Source organism: Amblyomma americanum, chromosome 3 (genome assembly GCF_052857255.1).
Source record: "Amblyomma americanum isolate KBUSLIRL-KWMA chromosome 3, ASM5285725v1, whole genome shotgun sequence".
Lineage (NCBI taxonomy): Eukaryota > Metazoa > Arthropoda > Arachnida > Ixodida > Ixodidae > Amblyomma > Amblyomma americanum.
The window spans coordinates 2,205,905-2,225,248 of record NC_135499.1 but is presented as its reverse complement, the minus strand read 5'-3'; the positions used below and the strand labels follow the sequence as shown (position 1 = coordinate 2,225,248).

Sequence of the window (19,344 nt, the reverse complement as noted above, 5' to 3'; positions counted from 1 at the left end):
GCGTGGACTGGGAGAACGCCGCTCAGGGTAGCCGGCGTCTCGGCGAGGGCTTGGGGAACGGTAACGCAGCGGAGATGACGACCTAGGATCGTAGCGACCGTATGTCCCAGGCCTCTGACGGGCCGACAGATGAGCTTCAATTTCGAATGGTCGTACGCCATTCCGGGGTGTTGCAAATGGGTTGCAAGCCCCAAGGGTAGCGTTGGCCTGGCGGCCTGGGGCACAGATGGAAACATCCGAAGGTCCCGGCAAAGGATGAGTCGACTGGCAACAGAACAACTTGTTTATTCTGGCATCGCAAAAGAGCAGCCGGTCAGGGCGACCACGTTACTCGAAGGAAGAAATCGAAGTCTCTCTGGCGTCCGGGGCAGCGGCTTTTTATACCCTCGGAGTCGAGGGCAAGAAGGAACGGCTTGGGATGAGGCGCCCGATACGGCGACGCTCAGACATGTTCAGACGTGACGTGCGCGTCCGCCGGGCCGGCGCCGGTCAGACCTCCTCGCCTCCCAGTTGGGGAGCTGCTCTCCCCGGCTGCCGCGCTTTGACAAGCGTGGGCACCAACATGCACACACACACACGCACACACGACGACACGTGGCATTGAAACCTGCCTGGACGCGCTTGGTGAGAGGCGTTACGGCAGCACTGAACGGGCCCAAAATGACCGCCACTTTGAACGAAGCCGCGGCGTCCGTTGCATCCGCGCCGGCTATACCGCGCGTCGTAGGCGAAACGTAACAGACCGCCCCGCCGGGAGAAGGAGATCCCGATGGTCAAGGGACTGCATCCGCTGTCCGGAGGGATGTCGCTCGATGAAGCTCGTAATCGAAACCGGTCATCCCTCGACGTTGCTTGAGCGCAGCGCACAGAGAAGGCCTCGTTCTCAGGTTCAGGTTCACACAGGGCACTGCAAAGTGACTTCTGGAGAGTTGCCATTTTTGTGCTCGTTCCCAGCAAGCGTTAGAACTACGCCGAAACGCAACCGCTCAGTCAGCAAGCACGAGACAACCCTCACTAAGCTCTGCCAGGCTCTTTCCCCTTTTATACTACTGCCTAGTTCCTTACAGTAGTCAAGCAGCACTCAGAACGCGTCCACAAATTGGAAAATTGCACTAGAAAGCACTTAATCACTTTGAAACACTGAACAAAAGCAATATGTTAAAAATCCTGCCTCAGGAAGAAAACATCAGTAACAAACAACTTTGAGGCGGATTCCTACGTTAGGGGCTTCGACTTAAGCCATCGGCGTTACCGTTGAGACTCCCCTTTTTGTAACGCACCTCAAAGGAATATTGTTGCAAAGCGAGGCTCCAGCGCAGGAGGCGGCCATTTTTGGGAGAGATGGTCTGCAGCCATTGGAGAGGGCAGTGATCCGTCTCAATGATAAACCTCGAGCCGGCTAGGTAGCATGACAATTTCTGAACGGCCCACACGAGACACGCACACTCTTTCTCGGTGGCGCTGTACGCCTGCTCACGACAGGTCAGCTTACGACTAGCATACAGGACGGGGTGTTCCACTTCTCCATTGTCCCTTTGGCACAGTACAACGCCCATGCCTCGCTCACTAGCATCGCACTGAACAACGAACCCTTTTGTGTAGTCTGGCGATCGTAGCACAGGCTGGCTTGTTAGGGCGCTCTTTAAGGCGCTAAAAGCTCTTTCCTTTGTCTCGCTCCAGACGACTGTTTGGGGCTCTGTTTTTTTTAGAGCATCCGTCAGGGGAGCCGCGATATCGGAGTACCTGGGGATGTACCTCTGATAGTAGCCGGCGACACCTAAGAACGACCGAATATCGGTCTTCGTGCGCGGTTGCGGGAAGTCTCGCACAGCGGCCACCTTTATTTCAGAGGGGCGGCGACGACCCTGTCCAATCACGTGACCGAGGTAGACAACCTCGGCCTGTGCTAATTGGCACTTGGGAGCCTTGACTGTCAAGCCCGCTTCGCGCAGGCGGGTTAGCACTGCCCGCAAGTGTGCCATATGCTCAGACCAGGATGCGGAGAATATCGCTACGTCGTCTAAATACGGTAAAGTGAATTCTTCTTGGCCCCGTAACACTTTGTCCATGAGGCTTGAAAAGCAGTATGGCGCGTTCTTCAAACCAAAACTCAAAACTTTAGGACGGAATGTTCCCATTGGTGAACTGAACGCCGCATACCTACTAGCCTATTCTGTAAGTGGAACCTGCCAATAACCCCTGACAAGATCTAGGGTGGAAATAAACTGAGCGCTACTAACTTTCTCAAGGCGCTCCTCGATGTTAGGGATCGGATAAATTTGATCCTTAGTGATGGAATTAAGCCTGCGGTAGTCGACGCAAGGACGAGGTTCCTTGCCCGGTACCTCAACTAAAATCAAAGGGGAGGTATAATCACTCTCACCCGCCTCAATAACACCGAGCTGTAGCATTTTCTTTACCTCAGCCTCCATAATATCGCGCTGGCGGGGTGACACCCGGTACGCCTTGGATCGTACTGGCTCTGGGGAGGTAAGTTCTATATCATGAGTAAGGACAGAAGTCCTACCAGGCCTCTCAGAGAACTGACCTTGAAACTCTTGTAAGAGTTGGTGTAGTTCGGTTTTCTGCTCAGCCGACAGCGGTGCTTTAATGATTAAGTCATTAATGACCTGATCAGTGTCTTCCCTGTTCGTCACTGAGCCTAGTCCCGGAAGCTCGACTGGAAGCTCTTCTAACTTTCCCGTGTCGGGCATTTCCTCTCCAGTACCTGGTGCCTTCAACGCTACAGGCTCAATTTTATTCAGTTCGGACGTGCTCTGAATATCAGCTTGCTGCGCCTCCGACCCTTTTTCATTGTTCGACAACGTCGGCCCCGCAACTACCGCCTTTGCAGCGAGCTCCTGAACTCTCGATCTGGTTAAGGCCTGAACGCTAGCCTCACCAAACAAAAGCCCCTTCTCGCGCAGGAGGTGATCGGACCTGTTCGAAAATAGGTACGGGTACTGGGGGGGCAGCATAGATGACACTACGGCCTCCGTCTCAAGTGCTCCGAAGGGTCCTTCCATAAGCACTTTTGCTACGGGCAAACACACGCTATGAGCTTCCACGGCTTGCTTGATCCATGCGCACTCGCCCGTGAACATATTGGGTTCTACGTAAGAGGAGTGAACTACATCCATTGTAGCTGCGGAATCACGAAGCACTCGGCACTCTTTCCCGTTCACGAGGATGTCTCGCATGTAAGGCTCGAGAAGCTTCATGTTCTCGTCAGTGCTACATAATGACAAACACACGACTTCCCTTTTGGTTTCTGGACACTGCGCCGAAAAGTGACCCGGCTTCTGGCACGTATAACACACGCGCGCTTGCCTCGTCTCGAACCGCTTTCTGCGTTCGGCTTCGGCTGCCGCCGTCTCCTTACGTTCGGTCGGACTGCTTTCACTCGCATCCGCACTACGTGTCCCCCCCCCCCCCCCCCCCCCCTTGCTCTCATGGGTGTGAATTTCGGCCTCTCAGACTTGGAGCCAAATTCACCCTTTTGACCGTCCTTAGCTCCGCGAGCCCGACGCGTCACAAACTCCTTGGCTAGCTCGGCGGCTTTAGCCACTGTACTAACGTCTGGCCTATCCAAGACCCAGTACCGCACGTTCTCAAGTAAAGCAGAAATTTGGGCAAGTTGGTACGTATCCATTTTGAAACAGCGCAACAAAGACGGGACGTGGAAACTGAGGTGTAAAGACAAACAAGCGCTGACTAACAACTGGGTTTATTGAAAAAAACACGCAAAATATATACAGAGTTAGGAAAGACTAATCGCCACCATAGTCAACTCATGCCACATGTGACGCCAGATATCCAATCTCCCCTTCGGAAAGGGCGACCGATGGGCAACTAATGCACGTTGCGCCTTTCTCACGTATAAGAAAAGCTTCAAAAACTTCTCGCGTCATCTTATCACAATGGCGATAAGATAACGCGAGAAGTTTTTGAAGCTTTTCTTATACGTGAGAAAGGCGCAACGTGCATTAGTTGCCCATCGGTCGCCCTTTCCGAAGGGGAGATTGGATATCTGGCGTCACATGTGGCATGAGTTGACTATGGTGGCGATTAGTCTTTCCTAACTCTGTATATATTTTGCGTGTTTTTTTCAATAAACCCAGTTGTTAGTCAGCGCTTGTTTGTCTTTACACCTCAGTTTCCACGTCCCGTCTTTGTTGCGCTGTTTCAAAATGGATACGTTCTCAAGTAACCGACTATAAAACTGTTCCAGCCCGAAACACTGCAGAATTTTCTCGTGGTCACCAAACGCTTTCTCTTCTTTGAGCCACTCCTGCATGTTTGACATAAGCCTGTAGGCAAACTCTGTATATGACTCACTTCTGCCTTTTTCATTTTCCCGAAACTTCCGACGGAACGCCTCCGCTGACAGCCTGTACTTTTTTAGCAGACTCGATTTCACTTGGTCGAAATCCTCTGCCTCCTCTCTCTTCAAGCGAGCGACTACGTCGGCCGCCTCGCCGGGTAACAAAGTGAGCAAGCGCTGTGGCCACGTTTCCCGAGAGAACCCCTGCTTCTCGCACGTTCGCTCAAAGTTAACCAGGAACAAACCAATGTCCTCTCCAAGCTTAAACGGCCGCATCAGGTCAGTCATTTTGAACGATACCCGTTCTCCTGCACCGTGTGCCTGACTTCCATTACGAGCGCGTTCCATCTCTACCTCGAGACGCTTCATTTCCAAAGCGTGTTGACGGTCGCGCTCTTCTTTCTCTTTTTGTTCTTTACGTTCGCGCTCGTCTTTCTCTTTTTGCTGTTTACGTTCGCGCTCGTTTTTCTTTTTTTCTTTTTGTTCCCTCTCCTCAATGGTCTCAAGGCATTCCGACAGCTCGTCATCCTCAGCCTCCAACTCAAGAATAGCCCTTAGCAGTTCTGGTTTTCTGAGTTTGTCTGAGACATCCAGACCCAACTCTCTTGCAAGCTCCAGCAATTTCGGTTTGCGCAACGACTTCAAATCCATGGCTGCTCCGAATGCTGCTTTCTCTAGTGCCTACTATTGTCTTGCCGCAAACTAACCCGGCAGCAACGACAACACAATTACCAGCTCTGTTTCTGACACTAACAAAAGCCTGGCAAAACTCTGAAGAAGAAAGTCCCGCACTCACCAAACCTCGCAGCCAAGAATTCAGCGCAGTCGTTCCGCTGCAGGCAACCAGTCATCACACAGGGCTCGTTGCACTGCTCCCGGATGGTCGTTGTGCTTCTCAGCATACAGTTGAACGCATATCTTCGCTGCTGGCCTCCGTTGTCGCGATCTCACCGCTGGCAACCAGTTGTTGCAAATGGGTTGCAAGCCCCAAGGGTAGCGTTGGCCTGGCGGCCTGGGGCAGAGATGGAAACATCCGAAGGTCCCGGCAAAGGATGAGTCGACTGGCAACAGAACAACTTGTTTATTCTGGCATCGCAAAAGAGCAGCCGGTCAGGGCGACCACGTTACTCGAAGGAAGAAATCGAAGTCTCTCTGGCGTCCGGGGCAGCGGCTTTTTATACCCTCGGAGTCGAGGGCAAGAAGGAACGGCTTGGGATGAGGCGCCCGATACGGCGACGCTCAGACATGTTCAGACGTGACGTGCGCGTCCGCCGGGCCGGCGCCGGTCAGACCTCCTCGCCTCCCAGTTGGGGAGCTCCTCTCCCCGGCTGCCGCGCTTTGACAAGCGTGGGCACCAACATGCACACACACACACGCACACACGACGACACGTGGCATTGAAACCTGCCTGGACGCGCTTGGCGAGAGGCGTTACGGCAGCACTGAACGGGCCCAAAATGACCGCCACTTTGAACGAAGCCGCGGCGTCCGTTGCATCCGCGCCGGCTATACCGCGCGTCGTAGGCGAAACGTAACAGGGGGCAAGGGTCGTCGGGCGCGAAACCACGCAGATCCACTCGGCGGTACGGGCAGGCCCTGTAAAGATGTCCCGCCTCACCACAGTGGTAGCAAAGGGGCCGCCGGTCCGGTGCACGCCACACTTCACACTTCCGTGGCCGCTGATAAGCTGGTCGAGCAGGCACACGGGAAAGACCATACTGCTGCGCTGCGTGAGTCGCGGTATTCACGTCGTAGCCTGGCGTTTGGGCCCGGCAGAGGACAGATGCATAGGTTGGTCTGACCTCAGTCTGTCTTGGGATCTCAGGCAGTTGTTGCTGCTGTGCTGCTAGGCGCACCTCGTCCCGGACGACTTCAGACCGCGATGTAACAGACGGCGCGCTGGGAGGCAGCTGGAGGGCTTGTAATTCCTCCCTTCACACCGGCTCACTATGAACAAGAAACCCGTACGGGTTTCGAAACGTCTTTCTTTTTTCGACTATGGTCAGTGACTGCTACTTCACTTCATTGCATCGACCTGATTAGGTCCCGTAAAACGGCCGCATCACTCCCTAGCGGCATCGAAGAAACAGCGGGCCCAAGCGTGCTTACATCCTGATTGTATTGCCGGGCTCGTTGCAGGAGCGTCGTCTCCATGGTAGTCACTTCCGTGAGGAATTCGGCAACAGTACGCGGTGGACTGCGCACAAGACCGGCGAAAAGTTCCTGCTTGACCCCGCGCATGAGGTGGCGGAGCTTCGTCTCCTCCGCCATGGATGGGTCAGCACGCTTGAAGAGGCGCGTCATGTCCTCTACATACATGCGGGCGCTTTCGTTAGTCCGCTGGTTACGGGAGCGAAGCGCAGCTTCAGCTTTCTCCCGGCGGTCTGCGTTGGGGAATGTAGCTATGAGATTTTGGCGAAATGTCTCCCAGGTGGACAGGTTGCTCTCGTAGTTCTCGTACCATGTCCTAGCGGAGTCCTCGAGCGCAAAATACACATTATGGAGCTTACGGTCGTCGCTCCAACCGTTGTAGCAGGCGACCCGCTCGAAGGTGTCCAGCCAGTCTTCCGCATCTTCGTACTCGTCGCCGTGAAAAGATGGCGCTGTTCGCGGCGTGTGGTAGAGGATGGGCGCCGGGAACCTACTGTCTGTGGCCATTCCCGGTGGGACCGTCGGTCGTTGCTGCGTCTTCCTCGTCGGGTTGTCAAGAGGCCCGAACTCAGGTGTCTCACCGCGGAGGCGGCGGCTTGGGCGCTGATGGACCGGTGTGAGTGCCGTCTTTATCTCGTAGGCGTACACAGGTCGGGAAGCGTACCCCGCACCTCCACCAGATGTGTAACAGTTGTTACACTGAAAAGGAACTGCAGCGGCTGAACGAGGGCACCAGAGAAACGGACCTACACTTCAGCGTCGTCTACTTCTAGAGGCTGCGATCCCTTTCTTCTTCTACTTCCAATACTCGTGTCAATATTGCAGTTTTGTGCTTCAGTAACTAATACAAGTGCTTATTATACAATTTCCGAAATTTTGCTGCCCTGCACGTACGCGCTGTACATTCAAAAAAATGCGATCCAAATTGAGACCGGGAGACTTCTCCCACTGGCAGCGACCGCCATATTGAATGCTCTCGTGACGTCACTAGGGCATACACGGAGCAACGTAGCCTGCTCTCATTGCTGTAATATGCGAAGCGAGGTCTCACTCCCTCCTGTACTTTCGCGGTGATCGAAGTAGCAGTCGCCCCATATGTGAGTGACTGGTGCAGCAAAAGCGATAATAACAGTAACGCAGTTTTTCTTCGGTATAGGTAGGGTCCGGTCACACTAGGCTGATGCGACGGAAGGTCGGTGGGCTGGTCGGTATGCAAATGCCGTCGCTGACGCACTGCAGTCTGTCACACTAGACCAACGACGCCAGCACGGTCAACGACCGCGTATCGTAGTAATGTTAAGAGTCAGCTTAGTGGGAACCAGAAGAGTGTGGTGCCGGACTAGTTTGTATGACATTCTATAAACTTAAGAATTTTAAAACTCATTGGACCTCATATGCTAGCCACGGCGACATACGCGATGTGCGTGCACCATCAAAGATGTGCTTTCAATCGGTGCCTGCGCATAGAGCCGATCGGCGAGGCCAGCGGCAAGGAAGAAAACGTCGCACGACGGTGCCGCTCGTCGCTCGCCGCCGTCGCCTGGGCTTGGCGGCCGAGCGAAAGCTACACTACCGGTGAGGCGACGGCCGGAAAAACTGCGCTTGTCTACCTTATCCGTATCGAAAAAAAAAGCGAAACGAGCGGCTACCTATCACATCTTCACACTTTATTACTAATCAGTGAGGAACTTTTGCCAAATTCTTGAATTTCGGTCGACGGTGGACCGCCGGCCCCTTTCCTGACGAGGCCTAGCGAGTACGCATGATGCGTGTGTGCGATTTCGGTGATTGCGGAAAGCGAATTCGCAAGATTGAGCGCCTGCAAATAGCTGTAAAGCGAAGTTTTGGCTACAGTGCCCTCAAAGCGCCGACTGCTCACATCGCAGGGCGCGAATACAATGGGGGAAGTGCCGATATGTGACCCAGTCTGCATTATAGCCTGTGCGGAAGGCAGCCGGCAGCAGCCGTCGGAGTCGACTGAGGACAGCAAATCTGCCTATTTTTGTTAATTCTAGGAATGTCCGAACGTATTTTGAGCTAAAGCGATTTAAAATTAAATCTTGGTGTGAGCTAAAGCGACCGCCGTCTACGGTGTGCATGCAAGCACCTCAACAGCTTGCAGCAGACGACGCGGGGCAAATATGCCCTTGTGACGTCAGCGATCATAGCTTACCATACCAGCAAGCAGTTCGCAGAAGAAACGAAAACAGTTCATTTTGAAAATATTTGAGCACGGTGTGTTGCTGGGCGAGTTGGTTTGACATTGTGAACTCTGAAGCGCTGGCAGACGACGGACGAAAGAAGGACGTGACACACGGTGTGCTGAGTGTGCACAGCGCACAGTGGACGGACGAAAGAAGGACGTGACACACGGTGTGCTGAGTGTGCACAGCGCACAGTGGACGGACGAAAGAAGGACGTGACACACGGTGTGCTGAGTGTGCACAGCGCACAGTGGACGGACGAAAGAAGGACGTGACACACGGTGTGCTGAGTGTGCACAGCGCACAGTGGACGGACGAAAGAAGGACGTGACACACGGTGTGCTGAGTGTGCACAGCGCACAGTGGACGGACGAAAGAAGGACGTGACACACGGTGTGCTGAGTGTGCACAGCGCACAGTGGACGGACGAAAGAAGGACGTGACACACGGTGTGCTGAGTGTGCACAGCGCACAGTGGACGGACGAAAGAAGGACGTGACACACGGTGTGCTGAGTGTGCACAGCGCACAGTGGACGGACGAAAGAAGGACGTGACACACGGTGTGCTGAGTGTGCACAGCGCACAGTGGACGGACGAAAGAAGGACGTGACACACGGTGTGCTGAGTGTGCACAGCGCACAGTGGACGGACGAAAGAAGGACGTGACACACGGTGTGCTGAGTGTGCACAGCGCACAGTGGACGGACGAAAGAAGGACGTGACACACGGTGTGCTGAGTGTGCACAGCGCACAGTGGACGGACGAAAGAAGGACGTGACACACGGTGTGCTGAGTGTGCACAGCGCACAGTGGACGGACGAAAGAAGGACGTGACACACGGTGTGCTGAGTGTGCACAGCGCACAGTGGACGGACGAAAGAAGGACGTGACACACGGTGTGCTGAGTGTGCACAGCGCACAGTGGACGGACGAAAGAAGGACGTGACACACGGTGTGCTGAGTGTGCACAGCGCACAGTGGACGGACGAAAGAAGGACGTGACACACGGTGTGCTGAGTGTGCACAGCGCACAGTGGACGGACGAAAGAAGGACGTGACACACGGTGTGCTGAGTGTGCACAGCGCACAGTGGACGGACGAAAGAAGGACGTGACACACGGTGTGCTGAGTGTGCACAGCGCACAGTGGACGGACGAAAGAAGGACGTGACACACGGTGTGCTGAGTGTGCACAGCGCACAGTGGACGGACGAAAGAAGGACGTGACACACGGTGTGCTGAGTGTGCACAGCGCACAGTGGACGGACGAAAGAAGGACGTGACACACGGTGTGCTGAGTGTGCACAGCGCACAGTGGACGGACGAAAGAAGGACGTGACACACGGTGTGCTGAGTGTGCACAGCGCACAGTGCACAGCGGCACTGTGCGCTGTGCACACTCAGCACACCGTGTGTCACGTCCTTCTTTCGTCCGTCGTCTGCCAGCGCTTCAGAGTTCACAATTAAAAATATTTGCCGCACAGAATCAACTGAAAATTCGGGGAATTCTAATTTAACGTGTTGGGAATTAAAGACGATAAGCAGGGTACGCGGGAAAAAAGGCTGTCATGGTCCCTTTAAGTGGAACGTAGTACAGTGAAGCAGTGTTGGCGGATATATTTTTTTTATGTTGGCTCGCGATGCTCGCTATCGCCTGACCATCTCTCCAACCGCAGCCCGCTCTCGAATGCCAGTCTGGCCACAGCGCCGTGGAAGATGGCAGCCGAGGCCTCCATGGAGTTCCCGGTCTGGGCGCTTCTGCCGAAGAGGGAAACGTGTGTGCCGGCCTTCCTCGGCAGGTACCCCGAGTACGATGGGCGAGGCATCAAGATGGCCATCCTCGACTCCGGCATTGACCCCGGCGCCCCGGGACTGCAGGTTAGCGCTCTCGAACGGCTGGCCTCGCGCGGTCTCCCAGCCTTGCACGTCTCGGCGCAGCGGCGTCTGAAGGGAGCGACAGTTGCTCACATGAGCTTCGGTCGAGGCACATCTGATCGGAATATTTCTTCGGGGAAGCGCTCCGCAGGCAGGGTCAAAAACAAGCTTCTACTGAAGACAGGAATTTTAGCCGAAAACTTGGCTGACAGACTGTGTGTAAGCTCGAGCTGCGAGTTGGTGGCCGAACGGGACATCTCGGCCTCCTTGTCGCTGTTTTAAGGATGGCGCAGCTCAGACGACGTGTCCTTAAGGAGTGCGGTTTACTGCCGGCGCATACTTGCATTGCTCAATAGAGGAGTACTAACAGGTATGTGCCCGGCGCTGCCTTTCTGGCAGGCGCACCGCTGCAGCAGTGGAAAGTAGGCATCCACCAGAGTGCAGCCAGTGTCTGTTCACACACGAGAGCAGCAGCCCCGCCGCCTCTCCACTGCAGGTGACCAGTGATGGGAAGCCCAAGATCGTGGACATGATGGACGCCTCTGGTGCAGGAGATGTGGACACATCCAAAGTGGTGGAGATCCAGGATGGCACCATCACTGGCCTCTCTGGCCGCAAGCTCAAGGTGAGTGGTGTCTGCCGCATGTACCAGCCGGCTCACAGGGAGCAGGTGTATATGCGGGCATGTTGTGGTTGTTTCTGTGCCGTGCACAGCAGCCTTTTGATGGTGGTTCTCACCAAGACCTACGGAACTACAGACCTGCACATTTGGCGGGGTCCTATGGGACTGCGTGCGCCAACTTTCGTTAACGTTTTGGCCGTTGAGGGCGCTCGGTTGACCTGTTCGTCAACCGAGCGCTAGACTTCTGTGAGCGACACAACCTAGTTATTGTAAATAGAGAAACTAAGTGTGAGGGACAAATCACGTGGGAATCCCGTAACAGGCAAACGACCATTGACTACTGCTTAATCTCGCAGGGGATGTACAGCAAGCTCGCAGTGATGGAAATAGACGAAGAGGGGAAGTGCAGCCTCCGTAGTGATCATAAGCGTATTAGTCTACAGTTTGGAGCCCTGCTCAAAAGAGAAATGAAGGGGAGTCAAAAAGAGTGTGGAAAATTAAATGACGAACAAATAGCGCAAATAGTGGCGTGCATAGAGGAAGCAATAGAGACACATCCCATGGAAAAGTGGGATTATAATAAGTTATAACTCCTCATTAGTACAAAAATAAAACAAGTAAAAGGAGTAAACCGCTGGAGAGTAAAGAGGAAGCCACGAAGCTGGTGGAATAAGAAAATTAGGGAGGCCATCGAACAACGATGGTTGGCATCACGGGAACACAGAGAAGCAAAGAGGGCGCGGTTCTATGAAGAGGAAATAGCCGAAAATGGGAATCTTATCGACAAAAGAAACAGCAAGTGCAGGTCCTCGTCCACGCTAAAATAAAGCAGTCCTCTGATCGCTGGCTGTCTGAAGTTCGCGATGCAACTAAAGGGGGGCCAAGAAAATTCTGGAACCATATAAGCTGGCTGGACAAAGCGAATCACAGAAAGCAGGAACAGATTCACGATGCCGAAGGAAAATGTTTAGAGGGAGATGACGCTGTGAACTACATTTCATCAGTTATAGCTGAGTCATTCAATCATTTAAGAAAGACGATAGAGTAATCACCCCAAATGAGGGAGCAACACAGGAATGCGCAATAGAAAACAGCGTGGAACTGACGAATCTTAACTGGAAAAAAGCGGAAGCAAATATTTCAAGATGTACGTCAGCACGGATCGACGAAATTCCAATCAAGCTAATTAATGAACTTGGCCCAAGAGGCAAGGAAACGCTGATAAAAGTATTGGAGGCAGTCATAACGAATCAGCAAATTCCGCACAGCTGGAAACACCATAAAATGAATTTGATTTATAAAGGAAAAGGCAATAAGACGAACATAAAATCCTTCCCACTGATTACGATAACATCAGTTACATACAGGCTGGCGATGAAGGCGGTGAAAATAAAAATCCAGTCATGGGTAGAAAGTAATAGAATACTTGGAGAACTTCAGAACGGGTTCAGAAGTGGTAGGCGCTTAGATGATTGCCTGTTCGTGCTTACCCAGTGCATAGAAATAGCTAAGGCGGAAAACAGACCTTTGTGTTTAGCTTTCTTGGACATAAGTGGTGCATACGACAACGTGAACAGGGAACTCCTGTGGAACATATTAAAAGGTGAAGGTGTCAGTCATGAGGTAATTAATTTTCTACAGGAAATATATCGAGAAAATGAAGTTGAAATAACATGGGAAGGAATAAAGAGTACAACAACTGTCCAGATACACAAAGGATTAAGGCAAGGTTGTCCACTATCACCGCTGCTATTCATGCGTTATATGATAAGTATGGAAAGAAGGCTAGAAGGAAGCAATCTAGGTTATGATCTGTCATACACATTAGCCGGAAAGATTGTTGAGCAACGACTACCGGGTTTAATGTATGCGGACGATATTGTACTGTTAGCAGATAGCCAGGAAGATTTGCAAACTTTGGTGAATTGCTGTGGAGACGAAGGAGACAGTCTAGGTTTCAGTTTTAGCACAACTAAGTCAGGTGTGATGATTTTCAACGGCACAACTGATCAGGAGCTTACAATACAAGGCCATGAAATACCCCGAGTGGTCGAATACAAATATCTCGGGGTATGGGTAAACAACGGGCATATGTACACGGAAAAGCACGAACAGTCTCTCATAGCAAAAGGGCGAAGAGATGCCGGGATAATGAAACACAGGGCATTGTGGGGGTACAACAGGTATGAAGTCCTCAGAGGTATTTGGAAAGGAATAATGGGGCCGGCGCTTATTTTTGGGATTTTGGTTCTATGCTTAAGGGCTGCAGTTCAGTCGCGATTAGAAGTAAATCAGAGAACTTTCGGAAGATTAGCACTAGGTGCCCACGGGAAAACCACAAACGAGGCAGTACAGGGGGATATGGGCTGGGCAACGTTCGAAGCACGGGAAGCTCAGAGTAAAGTACTGTACGAAGAACGCCTGAGGAAATTGGATGATAAAAGGTGGGCAGCTAAGGTATTTAAATACCTATTACAGAAAGAGCGTTGACACACAGTGGCGGAAACGAACTAGAAAGCTGGCCAATAAGTTTGCCAGAGACCGGGAAGGAGAAAGAAAGACCATTAAACGACAGGTTAAAAACGTCGAAGGTAAAAATTGGATAGATTAAAGGGAAAAGAAGCATAGTGTAGAACTATATCGATGCTGGAAAAGGCAGATCAGGAAGGAAACGTTTTATGATAACTCAAGAGGCAGTGCCCTCCTCTTTGAAGCTAGGTCAGGGTGTCTTAGAATGCGCAGCTACAGAAAAAAATTTAACGAAGAAGATGACACATGTGTTGTGTGTGGTAAATCTGAAGAAACAATAGAACACCTCATCCTAAAATGTGATGGTATCCACCCCAAGGTCGATGCAGGCACAGTCACTCTTCCTGAGGCCTTAGGGTTTAGAGATAACAATAGTCATGTAAATACATCTGCGGTGAAAATTAGCAAAAAGTGATTGGAGGATTGGTGGCACAAAAGCAGAGAGGTGACATAAGTTTTAAAGTGTAGGAAGACGTTTTTTTTTTTTAAAGGAAATGGTGAATTGTATTAACAACTTACAGCAGAGTAAACAAAAATAATGGAAAAAAAACTGAGCATAGTGGCAACAACCACTGCCCCGTTTCAAAGGGGACGCTCCTACCTTCCATCCATCCATCCATCCATCCATCCATCCATCCATCCATCCATCCATCCATCCATCCATCCATCCGTAGGCCATGATCATCATCATCGTCTGCTTGCGACAAATGATTTTCCTCCTCCCACTGCCTCCCTGTGATTTGTCCCGTCTTATTATTTTGAAACCTAGTAGTGAACGATGCAAATATGACATTTCTTTAAATCCTAGCAGTGAATATTCTGTTTGCGCGCATGCATGCGTGAGACTTTTCGGCATGTTTGCTAAGGAAATGGATAAATGATAAATACTCAAAACGTAAACAAATGACAAAACTATTACATCCTTGAAGTAAAATAACCAACGCCGTCTTGTTCAACAGGTTAATTGTAGCGCCACGCCGCCCGTAGCTACCATTCCCTAGCGGCAAAAGGTATGAACTAGAAGGTGCGCACTGGAGCAGTGCCAAATGTGCAGGTCTCTAGTTCAGTAGGCCTTGGTTCTCACCACCCTCCAGGCAGATTTGGGCGGCCATTCACTTTCACGCTGTGCCCCTTTCAATGCTCGAGTGATCGGCAAAGCTCAGGTGATGCTCGGACGAGCTTCCACAGTTCTGTGCTGAAACATCAGTGCACGAGCTTTGTTGGACAGGAGAAAAAAAGAAGGGCTGCAGCTGCCTGTGCTGTCGGCCAGGAAGGATCAGCAGCTTGTGAAGAAGGCCACACACAGCTGGCGTCCAATGTCTTAGACTAGAGTTCATGCCTGGATTTAGGCTGTTCGATTCGTAACAATGCAACGGGCTGAACCACATTCCGCATTTTACAGAGTGTTGTACGGAGGCAGCTAACAAGGTTCTCAGTGTGGGCGCAGCGCTTAACTCCACGCCACTATGCATCGATCACTGGAGATCGACGGATTTGAAGCATGATTTCAGTACTACCGGGGCTGGGTGCATGGATAAGGCTGGACCCTTTAAATCTGGCCATTATTTGTGAAATGTCACATTATTTCTACCTGCTTAAAATCTTTTTTTCCTTCACTGTCCTTAAGGCGCAGTGCTTTAAAGGGGCCCCGAAACACATTTTCATTGCATTTATTTTGCCTGTTGGTTGCATAGAATGAGTTACAGTGATGCTATTAGCATCGGTCATACCGCATATACTGCGGTTTTTAATATTTTAATTAGCTTGCAAAAGCAAATTCGTGGCGCTGACGGTGTCACCATACAGTGGCGGTTTTTAGCAGTGGATATGACATCACTTAGTGGGAGCTTGATGATTGGACAAAGAGTAAATATACTGCAAATTGTGCTAATAACTAGAGATACGTTTTGTCAAGTTTTTGTTTAATATTACATTAACAAAACCAGCTAGTTTGCCTTGGATAAAAGTGCTGTAAAGCAAGTAAAACTAAAATACAACACCAGAGGCTCTGGCTGCATCGAAGGACTTTGCACTTCTCTGTAAACATCCTACGACCTAGCACTCAACACTTATGGCTACTTTCTATGTATCTGAGATTGGCTTTGCGGAATCGATCCGGTCGAGCCATTGCACTCTATAAGCGTTCATTTCGGTCGCAAGGAAGGTTGCGTTCGTTTCACATTTAGCAGATAGTGCGCATCGTCAGCTTGTGGAGGATCACCGGGTGGCGGCGCCAGATGGCGCCACGCTCCCATCAACAGCACGCGCTCCTTGCTCGCCGAGACCAACCAGCGCGCTAGGAGCGACGGGCGATGGTAGGCGGTAAGCAGTAGTTGTACGCGCTATGCTAAATGTGTCTCATATCTTGCGCAGGCTGTCGCACCGTTGCAGTATCTCGCGCTCGAGTTCGGATCCATAAGTCGGGGAACATCACTGATCAGTTTTCTTTTCTGCGCCGTCAACGCGACGATGAAGCATCTCTAGGAAGTACTTGCAACTGGGCTTGTTGGTGCATGTTCGTGAAAGACATAAGAGCGCAAACTGGCAACACGGACAAGGAAGGGAACAGGACGAGCGCTACATTTTCAACAGGGTTTATTCAGGGAAGAGCGTATATATAGCCTCTGACCTTATCCATGCTCTTAATCTCAATTTGATAAACATCTACCTTTTACAGATATGCATCAAGGAACATCATTTCACTGTGCCGGATAATAACCGAGGTATCACTGATGCAATTGTCCCCTCGTTTTTTGATATAAAAGGCTTCCACGAGCTCACGTTCGGTCTTATCATGGCTTTTCAGTAGCACTTTGCATTCAGGCAGTCGGGGCTTGCAGACTATACGTTTCTCTTTCGAGCATGTTTGGCAGTGGTCTGGATTATGGGCTCCTTTCTTATTCAATGAATTCTTGTGTTCAAGCAGGCGCTCATTAAGACACCGGCCGGTCTGTCCAACGTACACCTTCCCGCATGTAAGCGGGAACTCGTACACCACTCCTTTCTTGTAGCCAACAAGTGGCGTTCGGTGTCTGATGGCGCACTCTTGCATTTCCTTTCTCCCAATACGTGAGCACATTCCGGCTAGTTTTCGCGGCGCTGAAAATACCACGTCAACGGCATACTTATTGGTCACCTTCTTGAGGTTATGAGAGGGGTGGTGTACTTAAGGTACAACTTGTGGCCTTGCCAGATTTTTGTCTTGAGGTAGGTTGTTTTCATTGCTGCCCTTCAGCTTTTTCAGCAAGGTCTGCGTCACGGAGAGAACCAGGGGAGCCGGGAAGCCTGCATTCTGCAACCTGGACACCTGAGATGCAAAGCTGGCGTGCATGGCATGGTGGCAGGACTTCTTTAGTGCGGACGCTAGGCACTGGGAAGCGATAGCCCTCTTAACGGTCTTAGAATGGTTTGAATGAAATGGCAGTATCTCCAGCAAACATGTGAAGGGTGAAATGTTAGGGTGAGGTCTAAAAACTGTAATTGCTTATTACTGCTAGGCAGTTCGTGAGTGAAGGTGAGGCCCATGCTGTTTCGACCAAACGTACCTAAAACATCAGCTACTGCTTCGTCGAAACTAAAATCGCTATCTGCCAACAAGACCAGGTAATCGTCTACATATCTAAAAACGTGGACTATACAATCCGTGTCAAGTGCTTCACTCAAGGAGCGGTCAATTTCAGATAAAAATATATTACAGAGTACCGGGGCGACACACGAGCCAATGCAAATGCCCTTTCTTTGTAGATACGTTTGGTCATTGAAATCAATAAAAGTGGCCTTCAGATAAAACTCAAGTAATGACATGAAGTTGTCCACATTCAAACCAGAAGCGTTTTGAAAAGTCGTGGCTCCATTCCTATCAATGCAATCACGCACTGCAGCAAAGAGATGTTGATGCGAAATCGAGTAGAAAAGATCTTCTACATCAATGGAAAAAACCAGACCTAATGTTCCTATTAGTCTGAAGGAAGGCTATCACATCATCAGAGTTCTTAGTTCCAAAGGGGTATTCTATTTCCAGAGTCTTCAGGTGCTTGAGCAAAAATTGACTGATTTGCCGTTGCCAAGTATCCTTTTCGCTTACTATTGTCCGGAAAGGTATTTCCGGCTTGTGAGTTTTCGCTGAGAAAAAAAGAAAAAGACCGAAAGGCAGTTCTTTTCACACTTCCTGATGGCACTAGCTAGTTTATGCAGGTGCAGTTCCTCACAAAACGACACTGCACCTTTCTTCACTTGCTTCGTTTTCACTTCCACGGACCTGAAGTTCTTCTTGACTGCTTCTATTGCCTTTTTGTTGTACTAACCGGACGGTATTATAACAAAACCGCCTTCTTTGTCAGCCTGCACAAGCTGCAGATCATTCGCTCTAAAAAACGAAACGACCTTCGCCGTGGGATCAGCTCGATGGCAGTGAGGGTTTGGATCTCTGACTGACCTAGTGAGGGTGTCAACGCCGTCCAAGAGGCACCTTTCCTGGTTTTCTTTCGTTGTTTTGTTGGCCAGTCGTCGGTTAAGGGCTAGCCATTCGTGTGGCTTGAGTTTGGCTTGTACGCTGAATTTTGGGCCTTCCTTCAGGACTGCCGCTATTCCTTCCAAGAGTTCAGCTCCTCCCAGGACTAACACATCATGGCGTCCGGGATCCTTGGTCTGCCCCTTCTTCAGTTGTTCCAAGTGTCTCGATACATGGTTCATGGTGCACTTCCACCAAAGCTCTGTTGTCTGGGCTGCGAGCTTCTTGCTTTCTCGATGTCTGATGGCCGCCAGCCACTCTTGGTCTTGGGCGTAGTATGCTGCCCGTAGAAGATCTTGAAGCAGCCTCACTTGGTACCACAGTTCGGACCGGAGTATCTTGCAGACACGTTTTTTATCTGAAATTGACCGCTCCTTGAGTGAAGCACTTGACACGGATTGTATAGTCCACGTTTTTAGATATGTAGACGATTACCTGGTCTTGTTGGCAGATAGCGATTTTAGTTTTGACGAAGCAGTAGCTGATGTTTTAGGTACGTTTGGTCGAAACAGCATGGGCCTCACCTTCACTCACGAACTGCCTAGCAGTAATAACCAATTACAGTTTTTAGACCTCACCCTAACCTTTCACCCTTCACATGTTTGCTGGAGATACTGCCATTTCATTCGAACCATTCTAAGACTGTGAAGAGGGCTATCGCTTCCCAGTGCCTAGCGTCCGCACTAAAGAAGTCCTGCCACCATGCCATGCACGCCAGCTTTGCATCTCAGGTGTCCAGGTTGCAGAATGCAGGCTTCCCGGCTCCCCTGGTTCTCTCCGTGACGCAGACCTTGCTGAAAAAGCTGAAGGGCAGCAATGAAAACAACAGACCTCAAGAAAAAAGGCTGGAATGGCCGGAAGTTGTACCCTACGTACACCACACCTCTCATAACCTGAAGAAGGTGGCCAATAAGTACAGCGTCAACGTGGTATTTTCAGCGCCGCGAAAACTCGCTGGAATGTGCTCACGTATTGGGAGAAAGGAAATGCAAGAGTGCGCCATCAGACACCGAACACCACTTGTTGGCTGCAAGAAAGGAGTGGTGTACGAGTTCCCGCTTACATGCGGGAAGGTGTATGTTGGACAGACCGGCCGGTGTCTTAATGAGCGCCTGCTTGAACACAAGAA

At 51.0% G+C, this 19,344-nt stretch overlaps 1 protein-coding gene across 2 annotated transcripts in view; it reads left to right on the top strand.

Annotated features, from left to right (window-relative positions):
• Positions 1-10,035: 10,035 nt before the first annotated feature.
• TppII (Tripeptidyl-peptidase II) overlaps positions 10,036-19,344 on the top strand; it is a 148,477-nt gene continuing 139,168 nt past the window's right edge. For both annotated transcript variants that reach the window (XM_077657037.1, XM_077657036.1), the window contains exons 1-2: positions 10,036-10,557; positions 11,051-11,179. In XM_077657037.1, the coding sequence (XP_077513163.1) occupies positions 10,396-10,557; positions 11,051-11,179 (291 nt within the window). In that variant the 5' untranslated portion in view covers positions 10,036-10,395. The remainder of the gene's footprint in view (positions 10,558-11,050; positions 11,180-19,344) is intronic.